Raw genomic sequence first — 25,855 nt, 5'->3', positions numbered from 1 at the left:
GCAGGCAGTGAGAAAACACTTGTTTCACATGCACAGGGAATAAACACAGCCATCAGTCAACAACACTGGAGTAGCACAGACCTAGGAGTGGCTGTTTGGAAAGGAAGGGCTCTGCCACCCATCTCTGAACCTCTCCATCCCGGTGGGGACACTTCTGACAGACACAAAAGTGCCTGAGCTACATCCAATTCCCTGTAATTAATATGGCTCCTTCTAGGCTGGTTACACAGTGCTGGAAGGGCAGGGGTGCCAATGAAACTACGGAATCTCAGGTGCCCAAATCCAACCCTGCCCTGCTCTCCATGAACTCTGTGTTACAAACACGAGCTTGTAAGCAGGAGCAGCTTTCAGGAAAGACCCAAAATGTTGCTGGGCATGGCACAGCATGGTGCAGGAAGATGCTCATCTCTCTTGGTTCAGACTCAGGGTGTGCAACGAGGGTCAATAGCTCCACCTGACAATGGCAAAGTGCAGGAGCCCAGCATGTCTCACCCCACAAACACTGAAATCACGAGCAAGGACCCTCAAAACAGGACCAAAAATATGGATTTTCCTTTGTTCTCATCTGTATGACAATTACAGGTACCAGGAACACTCAAAGCTATAGCCACTTCCATCCCATCACTTTGGAATGAACAAGCCCTGATGGCCCTGAGCTAATCCCTGTGTGCAGTAACCACTGAGCAAAAGAAGAAAAGATGGGAAAACTGGCTTCACTATCATCTGACATTCATTAGAGAGAAGTAGACTTTTTAAAAGCAGTTGATCTGATTAAAACTGCCCATATAAAAATTGCTCAGTGTAACTACATGTTACTCCAAAGTCATATCCATTAGTTAAAATCAGAATTGTGACTCTGGGCCTTACCATCTCTCTGTCCCATTCTTATTTTTCCATGTTTCCTTCCATCTACAAATAAATGTCTGTTTACCAGCTCCATGTTGGCTGGAAAACAGACAGGGGAAAGAAGAGGCAACACAAGGAACTACCACTGACTGCTCTCAGAAGTTTGTCTTCTGTTTTCAGCAGAAAGCAGATTGTTTGCTTTGAGGATGGTGTTCACAGCATCTCACTGAGCACTCTGTCCCTCTCCTTAGCCAAAGCTTCAGCCAGGGTTTCTCAAATCATCCAACAGGGTTTTTTTCTACCCCACCCCCCAGTTTATCTTTCTGCTAAGTTGTTTGGAAAATGTTAGTTAAGCCCAAGCCATGCGCTCTAAGTTCTCACAAACAGTTCAGATTCCGCACAAGAAAACATGAGATTATTTTAAACCCAACACCAACAATGAAAAAAATATCAGTTAGGGAAAAATATAAACAGGCAGTAGTCCAGCTATTCCCTCCTGGGGTATTTAGCTCATGAGCATGGCATGAAGCAGGGCTGCAAATAAACAGACAATACCTTTTAACAACACCTTTCTTGTTTTTGGTGTTCTTTAGTAAAGAACATAACACAAAAACTAAAGCTTGAAACTAGAGTTAGGATTGACTCCAGCCTTTCCTCTGCCATGGTCTCCTCAGTGATCCTGCTCCCTGCCCAGGATATGTGGTCATAGAAAGGCTGCAACTTCACTAGCCCCAGCTTCCCACACACAGGGCTGGGACATGCTTCCCTACCTCAAAAGGGGTTTGTGAGGATGAACATGTCCCTGTCAAGTTCTCAGGTACTTGGCTAATGAGGAACAGTCTCACCTATCTATGATGAAACAGAGAACACATCCTACCCCCAGCCCTGGGCAGGCACCCTCCAGCTTCACACTGCCCTCATGGACACCTGATCTTCATCTGATGTGACTTGGCTGAACAAGGAGAATGGGTGTGCTCCAGTGTGTCCATCAGCAGGCTGCCATGTGCTGCACCTTGTCCATGGAGGTACCATGTGCTCTACCTTGTCCATGGAGGCACCATGTGCTCCACCTTGTCCATGGAGGTACCATGTGCTCCACCTTGTCCATAGAGACAGCATGTGCTCCACCTTGTCCACGGAGACACCATGTGCTCCACCTTGTCCATGGAGACACCATGTGCTCTACCTTGTCCATAGAGACAGCATGTGCTCCACCTTGTCCACAGAGACACGATGTGCTGCACCTTGTCCACGGAGACACCATGTGCTGCACCTTGTCCATGGAGACACCATGTGCTCTACCTTGTCCATAGAGACAGCATGTGCTCCACCTTGTCCACAGAGACACGATGTGCTGCACCTTGTCCACGGAGACACCATGTGCTGCACCTTGTCCATGGAGACACCATGTGCTCTACCTTGTCCATAGAGACAGCATGTGCTCCACCTTGTCCACGGAGACACCATGTGCTCCACCTTGTCCATGGAGGCACCATGTGCTCTCCACCTTGTCCATGGAGGCACCATGTGCTCTCCACCTTGTCCATCCAGGTACCATGCACTGCACCTCATCCACCCAGGATCCACCAGCTCCATTGCTCCAGAGGCACCATGTGCTCCACCATCCCTCCAAGGCATCATGTGCCCCACCTTGTCCACCCAAGTACCACATGCTCCACTGCTCCATAGGCTACCAAGGGATATCAACCTGAGGCACTACAGGCGAGCCTCTGCCTGAGACAGGTAGGCTGGGGAGGCCCACAGCCTGCTCACCAAGCTCAGGCACATCCCTGTGCATGAGGGACAGCCTGCAGTGAGATCTGCTGCTGCTCTGGAGAACCAGAGTCCAAATCCATGGCCACAGATGGCTGCCAGCCACTTGCATCAGTGCAATGGACTGAAGCACGCAGGATCAGAACGATGCCACTGTTTCTCTCAGCCAGAGCATAGTGTTTCCCAAAGCTCTGTCACCCCTGAGTCAGACCTGACCGGGGCTGTAAAAAAAAAAAAAAAAAGAAAAAAAAGTGAAAATGTTTTGAGAGCTCCACGGAAATCACAGCCCTAAAGTCCCAGCACTCGGGTGACCATCCAGCCAATTGCATTCACTGTTTGCAATCTAATTCATATTTACTTAAAATATTTTACGGTAAACACTCTATACCCATTAAATTAGCACTCCCACACTGGAATTATTATTTATTTAACTATTTATAGCCGCTCCTCCCTGCTGCGTGCCTCTGCCCAAATCCCACTGTGACCACCATCCCATCCCTCTCCACCAGGTTCTCACAGGGCTCACACCAGCTGGTGGACGTGGACGAGGGATCTGAAAGAGCAGCATGAGGCAGACAAGAGGGCAGGTGAGCTGGGCCTCATGAGCTCCTCAGTTTAACCTGTAATCATCCCCTGGAGGCTGGGGCTGTCTGCGAGAAAAACTTCCCTTTGCTCTCCAGCCGGTTTCCCCTGTATGGGGCGAAGCTGGGCAATGAAAGCAGCAGTTCCTGCTGGAGAGCAGACAAAGAGTCTGCCTGATTTCCTAAGAGAGGAGGCTGCATGCCAGAATCTGCCTGGCCAGTCATATAATACCCAGCCTCAGTTGCGAAAGGCTTCTCACTTTTGTTTCTGGTGCTGGACTCGCTGCCTTGCAGACTGGTGTGAGGTATCAGCCACCTTCTCATTCAAATTTCCGTGTCACTTGGAGATGATCACTGGACAAGGTCCTCTGCAGAGCCAGTGTGCCCAGGTGAGCCCTGGGTGCTAGATATTTGCATAAGGAACCCAAACTAAGTTTTAGGCTCTGCTCCTGGAAGTGTTGTGTGTTGTGGTGAGTAGCAGTGCCTTGCAAGGTGGCTCTTGAGCTCAATCGGTATCCATGGTGTGCTATTGGGACCCATCTCCCCCAGCCTCCATGGCCCCAGAGCCTTCTCTTCACATCTCTGCAGAGGTAAGCATCATAAGGCACAAGAGGTGCACATGCAGCCATGGTTGAAGGACCAAAGGAGCCCTAAAACTGCAGCTATGCCTCATCACAGACAGAGCCAGCTTGGTCCTCCTGAGCAGCAGGAGATGCATGTGTATGGGGTGCAGGCCACCAGGAGCAAACCAAAAAAGCGAACACACTGGGACTCACCCCAAATATTTGGGTTTATTATCTGCTTTCTGAGATCACCTGGCCTGCTGAGAAGCTGAAGTGCTTACTTGGTATTCTCAGGGGTGCCCACACCATGAGGAGGACAGGAGAACCCGTCCCACCCACCCCTTATCACTAAACCACGCAGGTTTAATTGTGTTCTTCAGCAACTCTCCCCAGGAGATGGGGTGGGAGCAACCCAACACACGCATTACCCTTTCCAGATGCAATGATATTTCTCCTGCAAGGCACAGTGCTAATTACTGCGTACGATATCGCTTGCAAAACTACACATAAGCAATGCTGGCCACTAACTACCCCTTAGCATGCAGGGTTTCATGATGCTTCGGTGATGACTCCAGCGTGAAAGCACAAGAAACCTGGAAAATATCCACGCAGAGCCACTGGGAGAGGCTGGGATGAGACCCAGGGAAAGCTGGGCTGACCGCAGCCCACGCGCCGCTCTCCCCGATGGGCATCTCGTGTTCACAGGTCCAGTGGCAACAGGCACGGACACCCCGGCAGCCTCGGGGCAGAGGCTGCCCACAGCTCTGCTTTTCACACACACCTGGGTCACCAGGAGGTGCCTCCCAGTATTCCCCCCTCCCAGGGACTGTGGAGTGTGACCTCAGGGAAACCGGCGTGCTGCAGACACACGGCAGAGGTGCAGCAATCGGCTCGCTGGTGTGGAGCAAGGCCAGGGGGGAAAAGGGAGACACATTTCCTTCAGGAAGAGCAGTTATTTGTGCCACTTGGAGCTTAAGCAGAGGGGACATACTGTACTGGAAGTGTGGGAGAGATGGTGCTTCCCAGTCCTGCTTTTAATCAGAAAGTACCTTGGGAAGGGCCATGATGGTCCTCTGACAAATGGATCTGTTCCAGCTCTGTGTCTGGGATTGTCATGGACACCCCCTTATGAAGGGAGCTTATAAGAAAGATAAGGACTAAGTTTTTAGTAGGGACTGTAGCAACAGGATAAGGGGCGATAGTTTTAATCTAAAAGAGGGGAGGTTCAGACTAAATAGATGGAAGGACTTGTTTACAATGAGGGTAGTGAGACTCTGGCACAGGTTTCCCAGAGAAGCTGTGGCTGCCCCTGGATCCCTGGCAGTGTCCCAGGACAGGTTGCACTTGGAGCTTGGAGCCCACTATCCCACGGCTTGGAGCAAGCTGGGATAGTGGAAGGTGTCCCTGCCCACGGCAGTGGGTAGAATGGGATGAGCTTTAAATGCTATTTCCATGCCAAAGCATTCTGTGGTTCTGTGACCATCCCCAATATCTGACAGTGCAGTTTAGGTGCTAACACAGCTCTGCAGGCAGTCTTAGTGCTCTAATGGACCACAGCTGGGGAACTCCAGCTCCCAAAACCTCCTGGAATCCCCACAGTCTGCTAGGTGGGCCCTCCTGGGAGCCCAGACCAATTCTGCTTCATGGTCTCTCTGCAGACAGACATCAATAGCAATTTTCTGCCTTTCCAGCAGCCCCTTATTGACCTACTGTCACAAGTCTTTAAGGAAGATGCCTGAGGTAAGATCCATGGGACTGCATGGTTCTGCATGGGTAGGAGAGTCACACACTTCTCTGAGACACAGGCAATGGAACAGCTCCCCTTCTCCTCTTGTCACAGGGCACAGGATGGTGAAAACAGCCAGGACTTGGGAAAATGTAAAGTACAAACAAGGTTGTGGGGATGGGTGATTGCAAAATGCTCCACCACAGGGCCAGTTTCAGGATTTCTACGATTTGCTACTGTCAGATGCATCAGTTCCTTGACCCAGGACATCAGAAGGTCAGCTGAGCTCATCCTGTGCCTACCAACAAGTTGTGCCAGTACCACCCCCTCTAAAGGGGTACCGAGTCCCCCTCTGGAAGTGAGGGAAGTAGGATGAGACTGACTTTCTCTGGGGAAGAAACAAGTAAGCCCATGGAAACAGACTTCTAGAAGCTCACAGGCATAGGTGAAATAGTTTCTGCTCACCCATTTGATGCTGACGTTGCCCAAATACAAAGTTTTGGGGGGAACCTTTCCGTTATGGAGCTGCCTGTGCTGATCTCTGCACAAGGCACAGGCTCTGCCATGCTCCAAAATGTGATTTGTTGGAATTTAAAAACACAGCTGAGCTGTGAGAGGCAGTCTGTGTCCAGCTGCTTCCACTAGCAATGGTGCTTCTCTCCCCATTCCCTTCTGCTCACACCTCTCTGGAGATCTGGGAAGTCTTCAAGGCTACACAAGATGCACAAGGTGCCACCAGGTCGTGTGTCTCATGTAGGGAACCCTCCTCCCAGTTTCTTGATGGGATGTTGTGGTCTCAGCCTGGGCCAGAATGTCTGACAGCAGCTCCTGCTGCTTCATTAGCAAAAGTTCACCAGCAGAAGCCACTGCTGATCCCACAAGCTGCTGCTCAGATGAAGTGGCACAGGGGGCAAGGAGCTCTGCGCTGAACTGCTTGTCCCAGCATGGCTGCACCAGAGCCATGGCCATAGCAGACACTTTCTCTAACACACTTTGGACAACCTAAATGAGTTTTGGTGGCACCAACTCCTTCTACATTGATGTGCTCCCCTCAGCTCAGAGGGAGATTTCTGTTCTATTACACAACCAGGACTCCCTGGGAGGATGGTAAAAGAGATTAGTTTGTTTATTGCATTGAGTAAACCAAAACGTTGGTTATCCTCCTTGTCAGGCTCCTGAGGAACTCAGAGATACTTAACAGCAAATTGAATTAAGGCCAGAGGAACAAAATCCTGTACCCAGTCGTGGGAAACTCCTCCTACTCCTTTCCACTGTAGGCAAGGGAAACCATGAAACACGACACTCTCTCTCCCCGGATCTGGAACAGGCAGAAGAAATTCCTGAGAAGATGGAAACCATTAAGAGGCAATTACTGGAGACAATGATGAAGAAAATTTGGTCACTCATCAACCCAGACGCTGCAATCCAACAGTAGCCGGGTGGTTACACATCTCCTGGCTGGAGGTGGACCTCCAGGACCCGAAGGTGAGCAGGACAGACGGACCAGAGGCACCCGGTCTGGGTGCACAGGGAGTTCAAGCCACCCAGACGACTGGCTTCATCCTGCCCGTCCGAAGACATAATAACCCTGGGAGAGGAGGATGTGATCTCATCCCAAGGGTCCCGAGGAAACACAAAACATGGAAAGAAACAGTGGCGAGACCATGGCGCTTGATTGCAGCGGGCTCCACCCTGGCTGGCCGGAGGCTCTGCGCTTTCCTGGCTCTGCAGAGGCAGCGAGCGCGCAGCGGCGGCGGCAGACGCAAATAGTTGTGTTTACATCCCATTGAAAGGGTTTTTGGGAACTAACAATGCCTGGTATGGAGGGCGAGGGAGAAAAACAAAGCCACGCGAGGAGGAGGGACCATCCTGTGAGATGGTATCTGACTTCACTTCTTTATCTGCACAAATTGCTTCCTCTGACTTCTCCACGGGTCCCAGAGAAATGAGGGTGGCATTTTCCCTCCTCTATTTCAGATACAACACCACGGTTTTGGTGCTGGGACTAAATGAGTCCTGTGGCTTTCCAAGAATATGTTCCTGCACATACAATACTTGACAGGGCAGATGGGCTTACAGGCACTGGGCAGCCCTCCCTGGTTTGGCCCGTCCTCATCTGCTCCCAAATAACACCTGACCTCCTCCACCTTAACTATGCCCTTTGAACAAAATGACCAGGATTAAAGGAAATCTGTTGTTTCCCAAACAAGCTGCATTCATAGGAGTGTTTTTGCCCGCACAGCTATGGGGGTCTGGGGGCATGGGAGCTTTTTGTATGGTTAATTATTTTTTAATGTATGGCAGGCACAGAGGTTACAGGGACATCCACCCCTGCCCTGTGTGGTCCTACAGACAGGCATCCACCTTTCCTCTTTGCTCTCTGCACTCTGCCTCCTGACATGGCTCTGGAAGTCCATATCCCCTTTACATCAACATGCCCCACTTGCTCCAAATCCCAGACCTTCCTCCCAGACCTTCCATGTCTTCAACCCACATCTCCTGGACTCCCAAGACAGTTCCCCACTTGTTCTCCTCATTCCTCCTTCCTCCTGGTGTCTCTGAGCCCCAGTCCCCCTTTTTCACTCATTCTCTAAAATCCCTTCCCTCCCATGCCCACACTCCTCATTCCTCCTCCACCTTTCCCCACACAAAACACTTCCCAGTTTGTCCCAGACCCATTGGACTGGAGACCAAATCTTCGATTTTTTGCAGAACCAGATAGGGGGGACCAGAAGGGGACTTCTGTGAGGATATAAGTCCCCTTCCTCATAAAAGACATATTTTCTCTGCTCAGATCTAGCCTCATGGAGCTTCCTGAATGGAAGTGTGGTGTGGGGTCAAGATCTAAGCCCCTAGGTGCCTTTGCTCATTTGATAAAGCAAAAATCCTGTTTCACTCTCTGACTCGGAGAGTAATATTAAAAATCCTAGCATCTCATTATACTGTCAAAGACCCTTTTTCAAACTCAAAAGGCTGATGCTTTTTAAAAAGTGAGAGTGATTAACAAAACACAACCCACGTTAAAAGATACAATTTTCTTTTCCAAAGAGCACCACCCTCCTCGCTCATCCGACTGCAGCCAGGAAGGTTTTCCTTTTTCTTCCTCTGAAGGAGACAGTGAAAAGGCAGTGCCCTCTTGAAGTTCAGACGTTAATTACTGTGTTAGAATATTTTGCTAAATTACGCAGCATGGCCCCAGGAGATAACAGGCACTAAGAGAAGGGAGGGGAGTGGATACCCGTCTACACGCTGCACCGCAGACTCAGACGTAGGGGGAAGGCAATTAGACAGGGAGTATTTATCCTCCCTGCACCACCACCCCGAGGCTTTCAGTCAGCAGCCTGTACCAAGGCAGGGAAGCGATGGGAGCGTGCCAAGATTTTAAACGATGCTGAATGGGACTGTCTCTGCCAACCAGACTGGAGGTAGGAGACAACTCCTGCAGAGAAGCAACTGTCCTGCCTGCTGCCAGCCTGCTGGGTCTGATCCCTGCTGATTCACAGCGCCTGAGAGCTGCCCTTGCTCCCCAGGGTTGGTATTGAGACCCTAAAATCATCTGTTTTGGGTCAGGCCAGTGACTGCATCCCTCTAAAGGGGATACCCCTGGGGTACACAGCCTCAGAAGCAATAACCCTCTCAAGCTGGAGGGATCTCTATGAATTGGTCCTGCAGCCTCCTGCACAAAGTTTTGCAGTTTAGTTAGCCTTTCTGTGATGAGCTGCTTCCTGGAGTTTGCTCTGAACCTGCCCCAGCAGCCCTGCCCAAGGCTCAGAGTGGGATGGTGCCCAGGCAGCTCCCTGTCACCCCTCATATCCAGTCCCTTTGTATCCAAGCCAGGACAACCAGATGGGTAAAAAAATGGGTTGGATGGTTGGGCTCAGAGGGTTGTAGCCACTGGGTTCCAACCCAACTCTACCTGAAGGCCAGGAATGATAACAACTACCAAGCTGTTATCCCAGGACCTGCCCTATTTAGCATCCTTATCCGTGACCTGGAGGAGGTAAGGAGTGCAATCTCATGAAGTTTGAAAGTTGACAGCAAGTCTGGGATGTGCTGAAATGTATTCAAGGGGCTGCCAATGAGAGGGACCTCAGTGGCTTGAAGCAAAATGTCAAGAGGAAACTTAAAACTTTCAACAAAAGATCAGCCCTGTGCAGAAGAGCAGCACAGTGACATGGGTGAGGGGTGGGATAGGGTTATTATGGGGAGTGAGAGGGGACAGAGCCCTCCCTGTGTAGGACACCAGCTGGTGAGGTGCCTGCAGAGACCACAGTGGCATTATTGCCACATGGCATCACCTTGGGCCTGAGTCCCTCGAGCCAGTTTTTCCACCTCCCTGCTCTGCTGCCACAGGCAACTGCTCAGGTTACCTGGCTGCTAAATGGCATTGTAAGAACAAACAAATGCATCCAAAGCAGCACTTGGCACCAACCACCGGGGCTGGAAGTGGCTGTTCCTGGCAGGGGGCTGGCAGGGAGGTGTCACCTCCCAGCCCCAGGGGCACCTCCTGGCTTGGTGTCCCAACAACACCCACTGAGGATGAGACAGACAACAGGGGAGGCAAACCTCCCAAGAACACCCATCAAGAGCCACACTGGGTGTGATCCCTCCTTCCTTGCAGATTTCAGAGGTCACCTAAAACTGGGCTGGGCCCCTCAGGATCTAGTCCTAATGCTCCCCCTGCTCAGCAGCACCAGGGGATGAAACTGGAAGGGCACTGAGCTGGGGTGGCCCACGGCCACCCTGCTGACTCACACACAGACATGGGAGCACAGAGCTGGATGAGGGACAGACAGCTCCAACTGTGCCTAGGGAAGGCAAAAGTGGTGACAATCAGTGAACAATAGATGGCAAATAATATTATTTATCTTCAGTAGCCACGGGGCACTTCTTGCACTGCGCACAGGGCTCTGATGGTTCAGCTGACATTTGCTGCTTCCTTGCCTTAACCACCCATTTTCTCCATTCTGCTGACTCTGCCAAAGGCCACAGAAAAGAAGAAATATGGCCAGGCTGCAAGAACCAAAGTACTCTGGTTCTTCTCTTGGTTTTAGCTGGTTTTGGGGGGACATGCAACATGAAGCATTGCTGGATCATGGCTCCGCATGGTCCTTGGTGTTTGGACATAGGGCAGAGGCTTTGGAGCAGGAAAGATGTCAGCATGTTCACTCCTCACCATCCTGGAAGATGTTCAGGGACAAATTTAGAGTGCTTTTGTGAAATAAACGGAGGCCATAGTCAAGAGGGCTTGTAGGGCTGGAAGGAGAGAATGGGATATCACTCTTACTTAAGATCATCATTCACAGGAGACAGAACAACTTCCTAATGCTGAAAGTGCTTTCACCAAATAGAAGGCTCATGGAAGAATGCTGGTCCTGCAAGATGCCACCACTGTTCCCAAGTGAGAGCAGCCAGGTCTGGAATCAGGCAAGGGTCAAACCCACAGTGTCCTGGCTGCAGCATAACCATCCCTGGGGAAAACCTTTATCCCAGGAACAATGCCCTCTTCCAGCTCGCCCTTGATTCCCCGAAGCTCTGAGGGAAGAATAGGAGGAAAGCGCTTTTATTTCTATTTAACATCTCTGCTTTGTTATTCTTTTCCCAGGCTTTCCAGATCTGAGGGCTGCAATAGTCCTCTCCTTCTCATCTGCAAAGGGTTCTCCCTCCTTTCCTCAGTTGTCTCCGGTTCTGATCTTTGGGCCAGCCTTTGGTATCCATTGCCCTTCCCCAACCTAAAATATGCACTGTCCCACTGCATGTATTTTAGTCCAAACTACCATCCAAGTGCACTGTGCTCCATGAAACCATTCTAACAAGAGACAGACTCACCTTTTACTTCCCTTGGCAAACCCTCTCTTTGCCTAAAATCCCAACACTGACCTCACCAGACCTCACTGTGAGGATACACTCTCAGCCTGCACAAACCTCACCCCAAACCCCTCAAAACAGTTATGGAAATTAAACTTTTTCATTTGGTAGGGATTCTGCTCCTGGGAGATGTCATTACAGTGTTGGATGTATTGGCAGTCCCTTCCTTCTCCCCCTGTTTCAGGCTCAAGTGATGGAGGAGAGCCTCCTGGGAGGGGAATTTGGCTGCACTGGGCTTGGGCCAAGGGGCACAGCTACCCCTTTGGTTCCCAAAAGGCTGCCTGGGTGAGGTGGCAGCTCTGACCCAGATTTCCTCTGCCACGGTTAAACACCCACTGCCTTGCCTCACACGGGGCCTGCCTGCTTCCCAGAGGACAGTGGTGGGCCCTGGGTCAATCAGCCAGCAAACCCCAGCACTTATCACTCCAGCCTCACCTGAAATGAACTTGTATTTTTTTTTCCCCAGCCCACAAAACCAACCCATCCACAGTGATCGATAAATAGCGATGGCATTGTCACTCAGCTCCCCAGCCATGTCCCCAGCTCCTCCCCACCCAGCACTGATGCCCTCATGGCCACCCTCACCCCTCCCAGTCAGCTAATGATGGTGTGAATAAGGTCTTATTTGGGGGGAAAGGAGCTGGAGGAGAGAGGAAGCTTTGCAGGGTGAAGGGAAGAGACATTCCTGCCTCAGTCATCAGGCAATTTTCCCCTTCCTCTTGCTCACTGCCTCGCTGACCTTTGGCTGAGTCTGCCAGAGCTATAAAGGAAAAGGGAAAAAGGAGAAAAAAAAAGAGAAACTAAAGAGCAAGAGACCTGAAAGGACAGGCAGAGGGAGAGATGTTATCTTGCCTCTGCTAATGATTTATGGTCTCAGGATGGGTGGATAGAGGCAGAAGGAGCTGTGCAGGACTGTGGGCAGCACAGAGGGAGCTTGCTGGGGAATAATCGATATGAAAGGAATTAGGGGTGAGGGGCTGAGACTCTTCGTGGGGATGTATGTTCTGATCAGCAGAAGGCGAAAAAACCCATGGTGAGTGCTACTACACCTTGTGAACCTGTCCTGAGGCATGTGGAGTCCCAAACTTTAAAGATCATGGTGACATCTCCTCCTCTGCTGGGCCACCAGCCCATGAGCACTCTGCACAGTTAGGGACTTTCCACACTCTGACAGAGCACCCAGCAGGGCCAGCCTGTGCAGATGTCCCTGTCCTCTCTGGGGTGCAGCTGGAAAAGCACACCCCCACCTCCTTGGCTTGTCTGCAGCCCACCTTTGGCCCTGGCAACCATCTGCCAACCAGAGCCTGGCACTGCTGATAAATCAGTGACCCTTTCCCCCGGGCTGGCCCTGTGCAGCAGGACTAGCTGGCAATGACAAAAAAAGGCAGCAGAATGAAAACCCATTCCAGAGCCATGGAAGAGGAGTGAATCAAGGTCAAAGCACTGCCGAGAGAGCAGTCACAGGGCAAGGATTTTGGGGCAGGGGAGCCAGAGGAGTCAGGCTCACCCATGCCAGCTAAGCTAAGAGACCTCTTAGAAATCACAGAGTAGCTTGGGTTGGAAGGGACCTAAAGATCATCTCGCTATTAAAGATCATCTAGTAAAGTCATCTGTGACAAACAACACCACAGGGACAGACCTGTCCTGCTAAGGAACAGAGATGTATTTTTAAGAGCAAATTTACGCATGACATCTTGATATAATTAGTGAATCTTTTTATGGAGCTGCCCTGTAGCAAAAAATATCCTTGATATATGAAATTCATGTCCTTCCGCACACCTCCAGCTCACCACCATGTCCCCACAGAGCAGAAGGGTGACAGGAGGGACAGCGACAGCACGGCGAGGGCAGACAGGAGTGGGCAGGGAAAAGCTCTGGCAGAATCAGGGCTGTGCTGTGTCACGATTACGATGGGAAGCGGATGGGCACGGGGGCTCTGCTAGACGTCAGATCTTCCCCAGAAGGTGACACATAACTCCGTGGGCAGAGATTTTGGGGAAGTTCGGCTATTCTTAGCGTCCCTCTCCCATCTCCTCCTCTGGATATGTCTGCCTTATCATGAGGCCCGCGCTCCTCACTGCTCCAGTCACCATCTGTGAGCTCTGCCCACAGTACTACCACCCAGACAAAATGTTTATGGCGCGTTTGCACTCAGAGGAAAACTTCCCATGCATGTAAAAAAAGTCATCACCAGCACTTTCTTTATCCTTCCCTTGCCTGAGGTCTAGCGGAGAACTTATTTTACAGTGAGTTATTTATGGCCTGACAGAAGCACCACTGACAATTTGAGATTCACAGCTCCAACCCTGGGCAACAAGGCGGGTTTTTCTGAGAAAATCTTCTACATGCAGCAGCAGGAGACAAAGCCATCTTTAAAACAGGATGGAGGGAAGCCCTCTCCTTCTCTATGGAACATTAACACTTGAGTTGTCTTTTCTGTATGTACTCACAGAGGTTTCTGCTACCACTCTGAGCCATGGGGAGCTGGACAATGAGCTCACCAGGAAATCAGGTTCTGAAAAATCCCCCACCCAGGTGACAGGGCTGGGTTTCTGCTGCACTGGGTTGGGTCTAAGGACATTAGGGACTTCCTTTCTCTCCCTCCTTCCTCCCCTTGGTCCGTCTCATCTATTTGGGTGGCTTCACCTGCTTTAAGAAGCTGTTTAAGGTGGGGATTTTCACAACACTGGGATTTGCAAACTACAGCGCTTGGTTTGCCATTCTGACTTTGGTCCTTTCTAGCCACTGGACAAAGGGAGTGTGTGCTTTAATTATTGTGCTTTAACAAGCAGAAAGACAATATGCAGGAAGAGCCAAGCGTGCCTGCAGATATAACTACTTTTGAAGTGCGAAGAGCAAACCTCCAGGAATTATAAAGCAAAGATGGAATCCCAGAAAGGTTTGGGTTGGAAGGGCCTTAGAGAACCTCTGTCTAGTTCTCACCCTCTGCCATGGATAGGGACCCCTTCCACTATCCCAGGTTGGTCCAAACCCTCCCAGCCCAGCCTTGGGCATTTCCAGGGATGGAGCAGCCACAGCCTTTCCACGGACCATGGGCATCTTCGCACAGCAGCCAACGGCTTGTCCCACTGGCGGGGAAGGACAAGTGGGAAGGCATTTACCTCCCTGAGGCAGGTGTAGATGGGGCAGACGAGGACTCGGAAGGGCTCTCCGGTGCTGCTCCTCATGGTGCCAAAGACCTCGCAGAGGAAGGTGATGAACCCCAGCCAGCGCTCCACGTCCCGCTGCTGCAGCTCCTCCCGCATGGAGAAATCCTTCTGCAAGAGGCACAGAGACAAGAGGCTGCATGAGCAACACCACGCCACCACAATGGCTGTCTAGAGAGGGAATTAGGAGGAAATTGAAACTCGGGGTGGGGGGAGGACAGACAGACTGACTGACTCTTTAGTAACAGTGGGGAGATTACTCAACACGAGCGGAGCGGCTGCAATTTCAACAGAGCAAAGCCACCAGAAAGCAGGTACTGCAGAAATATCACCAACTCCTGCAATAACTGCCACAGCTTGCACCAGAGATGGTGTCTGCCCTCTGAGCCCTACTGTCCCCCTGACAGACACAGGGTCACTTTTCTAGATGTGTTGGGTTTGGATGGCTTGATTTTTTGGTGAGGAGGGAGAAGCCAGCACCACCAGGACTGAAAAAAAGCAGCAACAGAGAGGTTAAACAAAATGCAGGGGAAATGATGGTGGACATCCTGGGCTTGGTGGTCCAGGTTGACCTGCCCAGCCCATTCATTCCAGTATCTTCAGCAGACCCAGTGTCTGGCCAGGAGCATCCTAATGGTCTGGCTGCTCTCTGGCGTCTCACAAAATAATGGCAGAGACTGGCTCCCTGCCCGACCAGGAGATCAGGGCAGCCTGGGATTGGCATTAAAAGGTCACCCTGCACCTGAGCTGATGGTTGCTATGACTAAGGATTATCCCAGTGACGTGATTTATGGGTCAGCATCAGGAGGAAGCACACAGGGAGATAGCTGCCTCTCCATCAGGCCTCCAGGTGGGAGAAAGAAGGGGTTTGTCCAAAGGCTGGGTATGAAAAGGGATGTATGTGATGAAACACATGGAAAAGAGCACAAGGCAACATAGAAAACCATATAAAAACCCTTCCAGAGGATGGCACAAAGGAGTGCATCATGCTCAGAGTCAAGAAAGTTTCCCTGGGCTCTCAGAGATGCTGCAGAGGTTCTTGCAGGACATCCCACACAACTATTCTTGCCTGTCCCCATAGTGACCTTTCTAAAGGTCTAAAAAATTTACACGACTAAAATTTAGTAGATACTAAAATTTAGTAGATACTAAGCAGGAGAATACTGAAGAAGAGGACAAGTTCGTCCTCCACACTGTGTGTTTCCAGTGCAGGGTGCACAACCTTTGAAATCCAGCAGCTAAATAAATTACCTTCTATCTTTCTCATCTCAGTTTATTCCTACTGCCTGAGACAAAGGGCTTCGCTGCTGCAAATACTCTGACCTGCAGCTGCTCTCTGCAAAGCTGGGGAGATATAAAAGCCACCACACCAAAGTTTGCTCTCTTGCCCTGGACAACACACAGGAGATCTTCCTTTTAGAACAAAGCTAAGTGAAGCAGCTGCTAAAGAAAGCCAGGCAAAAGCACGACGATCATTTTCATGACACAACTGTATGCACAGAAGATCCAAGGCAGGAGCTATTTATATGTTTCATTACAAAAGGAAAAATAAAATATGTATTTGCATATGCAGGAAAAAAGACTTGTAAAATAGCTGAGGCACTTATTAACCAAGCAGTGATGACTAATTCCTCTCTACACCCATTTCCATAAGTCAGTTGCCCAACTGTGTCTGCGACTTCGGAGTCAACCTGCAGCCAAATCCTGTTGGGTCTCCCCAGACTCTGAGAGAGTTTGCAGAGTTCATCCTTTCATTAACCAGCCTGTCCCTGGGCAGTGACAGAGGACTTATTTGCCAGTTCTGGTTATCACCCCAAGGTTACCCAATTACTTGTTCTGGAGTTTTCAATTGAAATTTATGGCAAAAAGAAAAAAAAAAAAGTCAAAGAGACATGATATCCTGATTAATGATAAATTAAAAACCCAGGCAAGAGTATCCCATGCCCCTCATCTGCCCTATCCACCCATATAGTACACAGAAGGTTTCCTTTGAACCCTGGAGCTTTTCCTGGATTCCTCTCCCTCTCCTGGCACTCTCTCCAGCATCTCATGCAGCATCCCAGCCAGCTCCTGCCCCCAACCCATCCTCCCTCTCCCAGCCTGGATGCCCTACAGCACCTCCTGTGCTACCAGGGCCTGGAAGCTCCACACTCACGTACCTGGGGAGCTGTGCTGTTTTCTGGGATCCCTGGGGCATGCAGTGAAATTCCTAGCAGCTTGGGATAACTGCACGGGCTCTGCAGTCCCAGATTACTGGGAAAGAATAAAAAACACTGCAGGAAACTCTGCTCCTTCTCACTCCTGCTTCAAGCATGCCCTGCTCTGTGCCCGTGCAAGAAAGAAAAATAACTCTTTAACACTGTCTTTTAAAAAAAGGTATTTTCTGTAAACAATTTTCTGTACAAAACCCAAACCATCAAACCCCCCACGTGCCTGGAAATTCCATAAACCAATCAGCAAACCAAACCAAACTCAGGCCTGGGATAGGAGCTGGGCAGGGAAGGATTCCATCACACATCACCCTCCTTTTTTCATCCTGTGGCATCCAGTGGGTGATGCAGAGACATCAGTGAACACTTCCCCATTTTTGTAGATGAACAGATCCTTGTGAGAGAAAGGAGTCTGTGGCCCCTCCTCCTCCAGTCACAGAAAAGCTTGTGCAGACTTTGAGGGACCCCTGTGAAGGATGGGAGAGGGGGATGGAATGTGGGATGGATGCAGAAGGCACTGCAGACATTTCCACACAGAACGTGATGCTGCAGTGGGAATAATTTTGCTATATTTTCAGACTCAGGTTGGGCCAAACTTCGCAAAAGGAGGTGATCTGCACATATTCTGCAAAAGGAAGGCAGTGACACTGATTCCTCTGACAAAGCAGAGAGAACATGTTGCCAGTGGGAGGAATTTTCTGGACTACACTTGCCTACAGGCCAGAGTAGGGCTTGGCAGGAGCTTCCACAGCAGCTGGACTTGCAGTGCCAGGGGTGTCCTGAAGCATTCTGAGAAATCCACATGCCTCAGGGTGGTGCTACTCCAGCGTCCCAGCATGCACCAGGAAGGTGGTCTGGGAAGCTCTGTCCTTAAATATGGCCTTCTGACTGCAGGTTTGACCTGTACCATGGTGTGCACTGAGTGCAGAGGGGTCCCATCTGCCCTGGGGAGATTGAGGAGACCGCTGCTGCCACCAAGGCTCAGCTGGGCTGTTCATTTAATGGAGTTACACGTGTGACTCACCATCTGTGGGTCAGCCATGCCCACAGCAGGCCCAGTGACTCTCTGACAACACTGAGAGCAGCTCCAAAGGCTGTGCAACCTGAATGGATGAGCCAGAACCAGCACGTGGGAGAGGTGAGGAACTGGCCGTCAGAAACAAACCCCGCATCCTGTGTGCCTGGGGCACATCCTATGGAGCTGTGCCCTGACCCACAGACCTCCACACACTGGTGACGAGCCTTGAGGGGGCTGAAAAGCTCTGGAACCAGACAGCCGGGTCACTGCCCTGCCCATTGAACTTTATTTGCTCTGGAAATGCCTCACAGAGTTATATAAAAATAACCTGTGGATTGGCTTGCCCCATGCTTAGGTGGTGATGTCAGGGCAGTAAGCAAATTATCTTTCATCAGTTTGGCTTTCATCAGTATTTTTAAACATGAATTGTATTACTAATTTGGGGGTGCTCTGGCCTGTAGATAATCTGGGTGTGTCTACTGGATGACCTTCCTTCAGTGCCTATGGTTTAAAATAAAATGTATTTATACCAGGTAGGGTTGGCCTTTCTTCTCTGCCTGGTTTGGGAGAAGAATTCATTGGGAAACCATGTGGGAAGCGGGGGGATGCCAAGGGGACCTCTAAAGAGCTCTGATACAGGACAAGGTTGGGGCATAAATCTGAAGGCTGAGCACGTTCACCATGCTGGGCCTCACCATGGGTAGGTCAGGGGGTGGCCTGTGTTCACCCTGATGATGGCCCAGTGCTCAGCAGAAGCTCTGACATCCCCTGCTGAATCCTCTGTAAGCCTGGCTGAGGCTCCTACCAGCAGTGGAAACTCAAAATGCCTTTTTCCTGGGGGTGTTCATTCTGGCAGCCAAGTGAAAGCCCATTCCTCATCCCAGGGTAGATGCAGTTCATGCAACACTGGGCTATGACAGTGGACATGAGACCTTTCCAAAACTAGAACCGAGCCAGAAGGGCCAAGAGGAATGGCCAAGCTGTGGGAGAGAAGGCAAATCCATGCTCTAACATTTTTGGTGGGCAGCAGAGTCGGGTGGGATGAGAAGCAGCATTTTGCCATCGGATCTAAGCCGCCACTCCAGCTCAGACAGCTGCAGCCGAAAATTCTTCCCTTGGGAGTTCGCCACACTTTTTTTAAGACACGTTCTAAATAACTTTTGCCCAGATCTGGGCCCACCAACCCATGGCTGATTGTGGTAGCAGCAAGTTTGAGGGTAAAAGTTTAGTGAGGGATAAAAATGAGGGTTAATTTAAGCATTGCCACCTTCTGATGGGCTAAAAAATAAAGGCACATTTGGGCTTGTTGCTCTGTAAACACAGGGCTCTTCCTCTGGCAGCTCTGCTGTTTACTCAGTCATTGTCAAGGAGGCAGGAAATACTGAGTCAGAAATACTGCACAAAAAGAAATATAGGATGCTTAGATATTCGTGCTAAGAGCTATATAAAAAGCTGAGATAGGCTGTGCTAAATAGTTGATCTTACTGGCAATGTTCTGTGAAACGCTGGAGCCCTAAATGGCTCTTTGGAAAGGGCTAAGACAAATCCAATAGGTTGGAGGAGGGAACTGGAGGATAGAAGCTGGACAGCCTCTGTCCCTTATTGCTGTCCTGGAGAAGCACAGTCTCTGCAAGCTCCCTTCCCAGACCTTCCCAGAAAGGGCTCCATAAATCACATTTTGCACAATTAACATCAACTGCATTATTCCCTGCTTAGAATTTAAATACTATGTGAATTTAGGTCCTGGTTTGGAGGAGGTTCTGGTGTGCAGCTTTGCTTCCTGAGGAGTATAAACCAGTGAAATGGGTAGTTTGGAGCACTGGTATTTGGAAGGAGCTCAGGAAGCGCTGGAGAACCCTGTGACAGCACCAGGCAGCGATTAAACATCTCTGCCTGTGGATTTGTGGGGTCTCACTGAGCTCCTCTGTACCACCCATAGCTTCATTGGGAAAGTCTCACTTCATGAACATCACTACAAAAACTCCTCTGCTGGAGGTGGTGGGACATGAAATGGGACCATCAGCTCTTCCATGGGCTCTGCTCTTCCTCCAGCCACCCACTCCTGGCCTCTCTGCCTGCACCCAAGGACAGAACCTCACTGAGATCCCCTCACACCATCCCTGCCCCATGCTACTGCCAGCATGGAGACAAGACAGAGCAGAGCAAGGTGATGACAGACAACCTGCTTTGAGCCTACAGCTTCCATGTAGAACCTGGAGAACAGCAGCACAGGAGTCTGAGGTTTATTTCCAGCCCTGTGTGGGCTCCAATCACCTCTGTACCCTGATTTCCAATCCGGCAACAAACGGGAAGGATTTGCTCATCTTCCTCTGAGAAGTGCTCTGGGGTGTGTGACTGAGACATGCGAATCATGGCAATTATTATGACTCCAACAAAGGAGCTATTGACATTTAAAGCAGATAAAGCTTTTAAATTACAGATGACACCTTGTGCCCAGCCTTGCAGAGGTCCTGGCTTCACCCAGCCATGAGGCATTTCACTCCCACAAGCTTTCATCACATCGCTTCCTCCAGGATGGATCTGCACCATTTGAACATGCAGATATCTGAGAATATCTTCGCAGGGTGTTTTGGCCATTTTGGGAAAAGCAGGAAATCCTACCAGGGACCTTCAGCATGGACCTGGCTTCATGACGGCCACAGCTCTGTGAATGGTTTTAATCTCAGAGGGCTCTGAAATGCAGCACATGGTGAAGGTCCAGGCCACTAGGACAGTGACCACCACCCCACAGACACCCACCCCACATCATCTGACCACTGGGTGATTTGTAGCTTGCATTAGATGTTACTGGCCAATTCACAGAATCACAGGATGTTTGGGTTGGAAGGGGCCCTAACACTCATCTCTTCGCAACCCCTTGTCATGGACAGGAACACCTTCCACCAGACCAGGTTGCTCCAAGCCACATCCAATCTGCCTTGAACAATTCCAGGGATATAGAAATATTCCAGTTTGGCAAGAACAATTCAACAAAGATTCTGCAGCCACCAGGTGACACACAGTGCTTACTCCTCTCAGAAGGATTTGGGCACGAAGGGAAAAATAAGGTCAGAAAACTGGTTTTTCTAAAGCAGGGACTAGGCAAACTCCCAGGACAAGAAACATAATTTTACATTCCCCGATGTGGGTAACTGAGGCAGCTGATGACCAGAGCCAAGAGTGGCTGTGGATACTTCTCATGCCTAGAAACACCTGGAGATGACCAGATGAGTGGTCACTTGAACCTCCTGCCCCCTGGTCTCACCCTGACCTCTTCATCTGTCTCCGAAACTGGGATCAGCAGCAACTACCCACCCAATGTGGGTGTCTTGTGGCTTCAGCCAGTGATGCCTCTGAGGTCCTTGAGGGGCTGCAGAGGTACAAGCAGTTAATTATTGATTTAGCTGAGGCTGAAATCACCCTGGTGGGAGCATAATGATGGATGTGCAAACAGAAGTTTTGCTGTTAACCTCACAGTTGCTAGAGATCTCAGAGCACTGTCTGGGTGGAAGCTCTGCGGGGACCAGGAGGGTGAATTCAGTAGCCTGGTCTGCACACAACCAACCACAATCACCATTTTGTCCTGGATGTTTGCCAGTGCCTCCTCCAGCACCACCCAGGTGACAGAGTTGTCTTCCTCATCAATTAATTTTTATTGCTCTCCTTCCTATCTCACACCTTTCTGGGCTCCCAAACACGTGTCAGGGTGTCAGCTCAGCTGGGTAACAGCAGTTTATCATCACCTTAAAGACCTGTTATCCCATGAACTCAGACACAGCAAAACATCATTACCATGCTCGGCCACACCATGCAGCGAGCAAGGGACAGACCTGCCATCTGCAGGACACACAGACAAAGGGAAATAATCACCTGCCTGAGAATCACAAGCCAATCTCTCAGTCCCACAGAGAAGGACTGGAAGGGAGACAAGGGACCACAAAGAAACAAATTAATTCCCTTGCTGGGTTGCCATCAGAGCAGCAGGGACACCTGTCTGACCCCGTGTAGTGCCCAGAGGAAGCAGCTCCCCCTCGGCAGCCTTGCTCTTCTGCAGCACTGCAGGAGTTCCTTGTTACATTCATTTTACTCCTGCATGTCCCTGTACTGTGGGAATCTTGAGACAGCAACGTGCCTTTTGTCTTTATGAGTGTGCACAGGAAACCTTGGGTACCTTGGGAATTTTGGAGTCCTCCACTGAAAGTCCTCCCCCTGAAAAGGAGACAAAGAATCTATGTCCTCTGGAGCATCCCATCCCTGGGCCAGCGATCCCCTCCTCGCTACAAGGAGGCGGCAGGGAGAGGATCAAGCACAGCAAATCCCTGCTCATCCCAGCATCCACAGCAGTGCTGATACCCCCACTTCATGGAAAAATGTATTAGTATGAATCTCCCATCCCACAAGCTGCATTTCCCATAGCACAAGTTCAGTGTAAAGCATAATGGTTTCAAGACATCTCACAAAATCCTATTTTTGGGCCACTTCGCATGGGTGGGGATTGTTTGAAGGGCAGTTTGCAAACCCTTCTCCACAATATGGCAGGGTCTGAGGCCCAGCACCATCCCCAAATCTGCTCAGAGACCTTTTCTGCTCCAGAGAAAATGCTCATCCCACTCCCAAGACCAGGCTGAGGTGATGAATGGCACACCAATTTTGTCTGATAGATGGATCCAGCTTGCAAATGCCATGTCTGGAGATGCCCAGCCCTGCAGCCCAGGAGGAAGCAGCAGGGACCAGCTGGATTTTGCCAGCAGGATGCATTCTTCTTATTTTAAATACTGCACACGCAATGTGTCCTCTTTATAAGGTAGAGGTGATGAGGGATCTATGAGGACAGGCCAAATTTGGAAAGAGGGATATGAGATGAGGAAAACTGACTGTGGAGGAAGGTGCTCCTTTGTCCAGGCACCAGGGCTGGAGGAGTTCCACTTGCACTGGAAAAGAAGCTGTGTCCATTGAAAGGCCAGCTTGCCTGTGAATGAATGAAACTGGGCAGGGAAAGGCAGGCAGCTAATCCTGTTTGACATCAGGAGCTTTACTGCACAGGCACTCCTGGCTCACATCAGTTCAGTCCATGGAGGGATTTTCCTGGGTGCCTGGTAGCTAGCAGCACGATATTCTCCTGTGGGATGCTAAGGCCCTCCTAGGAAGTGCCCTCTTGGTGGTGTTCACCATGAGGTGGGACTGGGACACTGAGGCTTGGCCTCTGCTTGTCTGCAAGCCAGGACCAAAGGATGAATAAAGCCTTAGGGGCTTCTCCTCTGCCCAAAACCTCTCCCTGAAGTGGATGTCCCTGAGGTGGGTGGCAGAGGGAAGTGCACACAACCTTTGGATGGGCATTGGTGCACACAGATGGCTCCACACAGGTCCAAAGGAACATGAGATATTATAGAATCAGGGCTGGAAAGGACTTTTAAAGGTTATCTAGTTCCAACCCACCTGCCACCTTTCACTGTCCCAGGTTGCTCCAAGCCCTGTCCAGCCTGGCCTTGGGCACTCCCAGGGATCCAGGGGCAGCCACAGCTGCTCTGGGCACCCTGGGCCAGGGCCTGCCCACCCTCCCAGCCAGCAATTCCTAATTGCCAAGATCCCAAAATCTGTCCCTGCCCTCTGGCCCTGGGAAGCCATTGCCTGGCTGCTGTCCCTGCATGCCTTGTCCCCAGTGGCTGTGCAGCTCTCCTGGAGCCCCTGGAGGCCCTGGCAGGGGCTCTGAGGTGTCCCTGGAGCCTTCTCTTGTGCAGCTGAGCAGCCCCAGCTGTGCCAGGCTGGCTCCAGAGCAGAGGGGCTCCAGCCCTGGGAGAATCCTCCCCTGGACCCACTCACAGGTCCATGTCTTTCCTGAACTGGAGGACTCCAGAGCTCTATCATGGCCAGAGTTCCTGGCTCTCTCCTTTAAAAGAAAGCAACGAAATCCCCTTTAAAAGAAAGCAAAGAAACATGGATGCACAAGAACTCGGTGGGTGGGAGAGCACGGGGGGTCCTGCAGGCAGCTGGCCAGATCCACGGTGGGATGGGTCTCCCTTTCATCTGCCCTGGGACTGAACCGTGTGGATGATCAAGGAACTGGAGGAGTTAACAGACTCCCAACCAGAGATATTCGTGGCACCCAGAGTTCGTGTAAAGTTTCATACCGGGACCCTTTACTAAATTCTTTCGGTCATGGGAGAGAAAACACTGCAACTGTTTAGTCTGCAGGGAGGTGGTGGCTCTGGCCCAGCACTCAGCATTGCTGAGCAAACACGCTGGAGAGCAAAGGGGCTGTCACCCTTCTTATCTCCTCCGTCTGCTTTTCACCACGTCTCCCCCACTGCCAGGCACCCCATGGGCATCCTGTACCACTGCTGGATCCTCCTGCTGGAAATCCAGCCCTGGAATGGGGGCACGAGCGACCACTTGAAAATCGAGACCTGGAGGTGAAGTGCCAATCTGCTAAAAAAATGTTATTTACACAAAGGAGCTCAGAAAATCTTTCTCAGAGGCTAATATTTACAAATTCTATGTAGCCAGGGAGCTTTTGCTGTAAGAAATGTTGTATTTGGCTGGTTTTTATTTTTATTTTAGTGGCTGTGAAAGATACATTAATATTTTTTGCTCATCCCCTGCAGCATACAGGTATGGAGCACCCTGCAATGCCTCTGAGGCTGCCTATCCATGCTGGGAAAGCTAAAATTACAGAAAGATTACAGATTGCTGAAAACAACATCAACCTGCAAACACCCTCAATTCCTCCATCCTTTTGATCTCTGAAGGGATGTCCATGATTACCATGATGTATTTTGCTACATGTTAGCAGACTTTGAGCATCACTGTGTAAGACTACTGGATGGCATGGGCTGGAATATTAGAGATGCAAGGAAACACACCTTACTCAAAACAAAACAGAAATTGAAAGTTTTGTTTCTCCAGCCTGAAACTGTCTCCTTAGCTAGTGGACACTTTGCTCTTGCTGTCCTCACTTTCAGTTCCTGCTGCTCCTGAACTGGAAATGTTATCACAGAATGGTTTGGTTTGGAAGAGGCACTAAAGACCATCTTTTTCCAACCTCCCTGTCATGGGCAGGGACATCTCCCACCAGGCTGCTCCAAACCCTGGTGCGGCCTGGTTTTATCACTGAGTTTGGATTCCCAGCACTGCCAGAGATGCTTGTTTTATCCTCCGCTTGATAAAAAATTAGTATTTAGAGCAACAGTAATTTTCAAAAAAGGAAGCAAGGAAAGTGGAGGAATTTATCACTGGGAGGGGAAAAGGAAGCACTGTTTTGGGATGCTCAGTGAGGGGAGGAGCATGGAGGACACCCCATGGTTGGCAGCACTGCTGATGAGACCAGAGGATGTGTCATGGCAGGGCAATATCCTCCAGCCAAGCATTGTTCACTACTGTCCCCAAGACTTGGATGCTCTGCTTTGCATCAGTATCAGGCCTGGTAAGCTGTAGGACAGGGACCTGAAATAATTCTCAAGCCTCATTCCTCACCCCTCAAGTGTCCTGTAGCTCCTGTGCTCCCATGAACCACCAAAGCCACTTCCCACCATCATTTTGCATTTTCTTGTTTAAGTGTGTGCAGCAGGAAAAGATGAGGCTGTGCAAAATGCACACCACAGGGGAGGCAAAAAGAGGATGTGGACTTCACTGAAAGTGTTCATTCTCCAAGTCCAGATTCTGGCAGATAGCTACACTACCAAAATACCCAGCCATGAAAAAACCCTGAGCCTAAGCATGCCTGGAGGATGCTGAGGGTGCTCAAGCTGCAGGTCCCATCACTCTGGGTGCCACCACAGCAGTCTGGCTCACTTGGCTGGAAACTGAATCTGGTACAGAAACTTGTGACTCAGCTAGAAAATCTTAAAACAAGAGCTTTCCTGCTGGTGAGCACAAGAGCATCCTCTGTATGCCACGGGCCTGTGTCCAAGTAAAGCCAGGGATGGGCACAGCACGTTACCTCATGTTCCCCCTCCTCCAGGGAGAAAAAGAGGTGCTTCCCTCTCCAACATGCTTCTAACCAAATCCCATCTTTGGGCTGCTGCTGGCACTTCCACCTGCCCTGGCCCTGGCACAGGAGGTGATGTCCCTGGCACCTGTTTCTCCATGGTGCTCCTGTTTCAGCAG

The 25,855-nt window shown here is 50.4% G+C and overlaps 1 protein-coding gene across 1 annotated transcript in view; it reads right to left on the bottom strand.

Moving 5' to 3' along the window:
• The window catches only part of CTIF (cap binding complex dependent translation initiation factor), a 146,915-nt gene that overhangs the window by 6,726 nt on the left and 114,334 nt on the right, over positions 1–25,855 (bottom strand). The window contains exon 12 of the mRNA XM_031059640.1: positions 14,480–14,635. Within this exon, the coding sequence (XP_030915500.1) occupies positions 14,480–14,635 (156 nt within the window). The remainder of the gene's footprint in view (positions 1–14,479; positions 14,636–25,855) is intronic.

The sequence above is a fragment of the Geospiza fortis genome, unplaced genomic scaffold (genome assembly GCF_000277835.1).
Source record: "Geospiza fortis unplaced genomic scaffold, GeoFor_1.0 scaffold488, whole genome shotgun sequence".
NCBI lineage: Eukaryota > Metazoa > Chordata > Aves > Passeriformes > Thraupidae > Geospiza > Geospiza fortis.
Note: the sequence above shows the minus strand (reverse complement) of the source record. Positions and strands in the feature narration are given on the sequence as shown.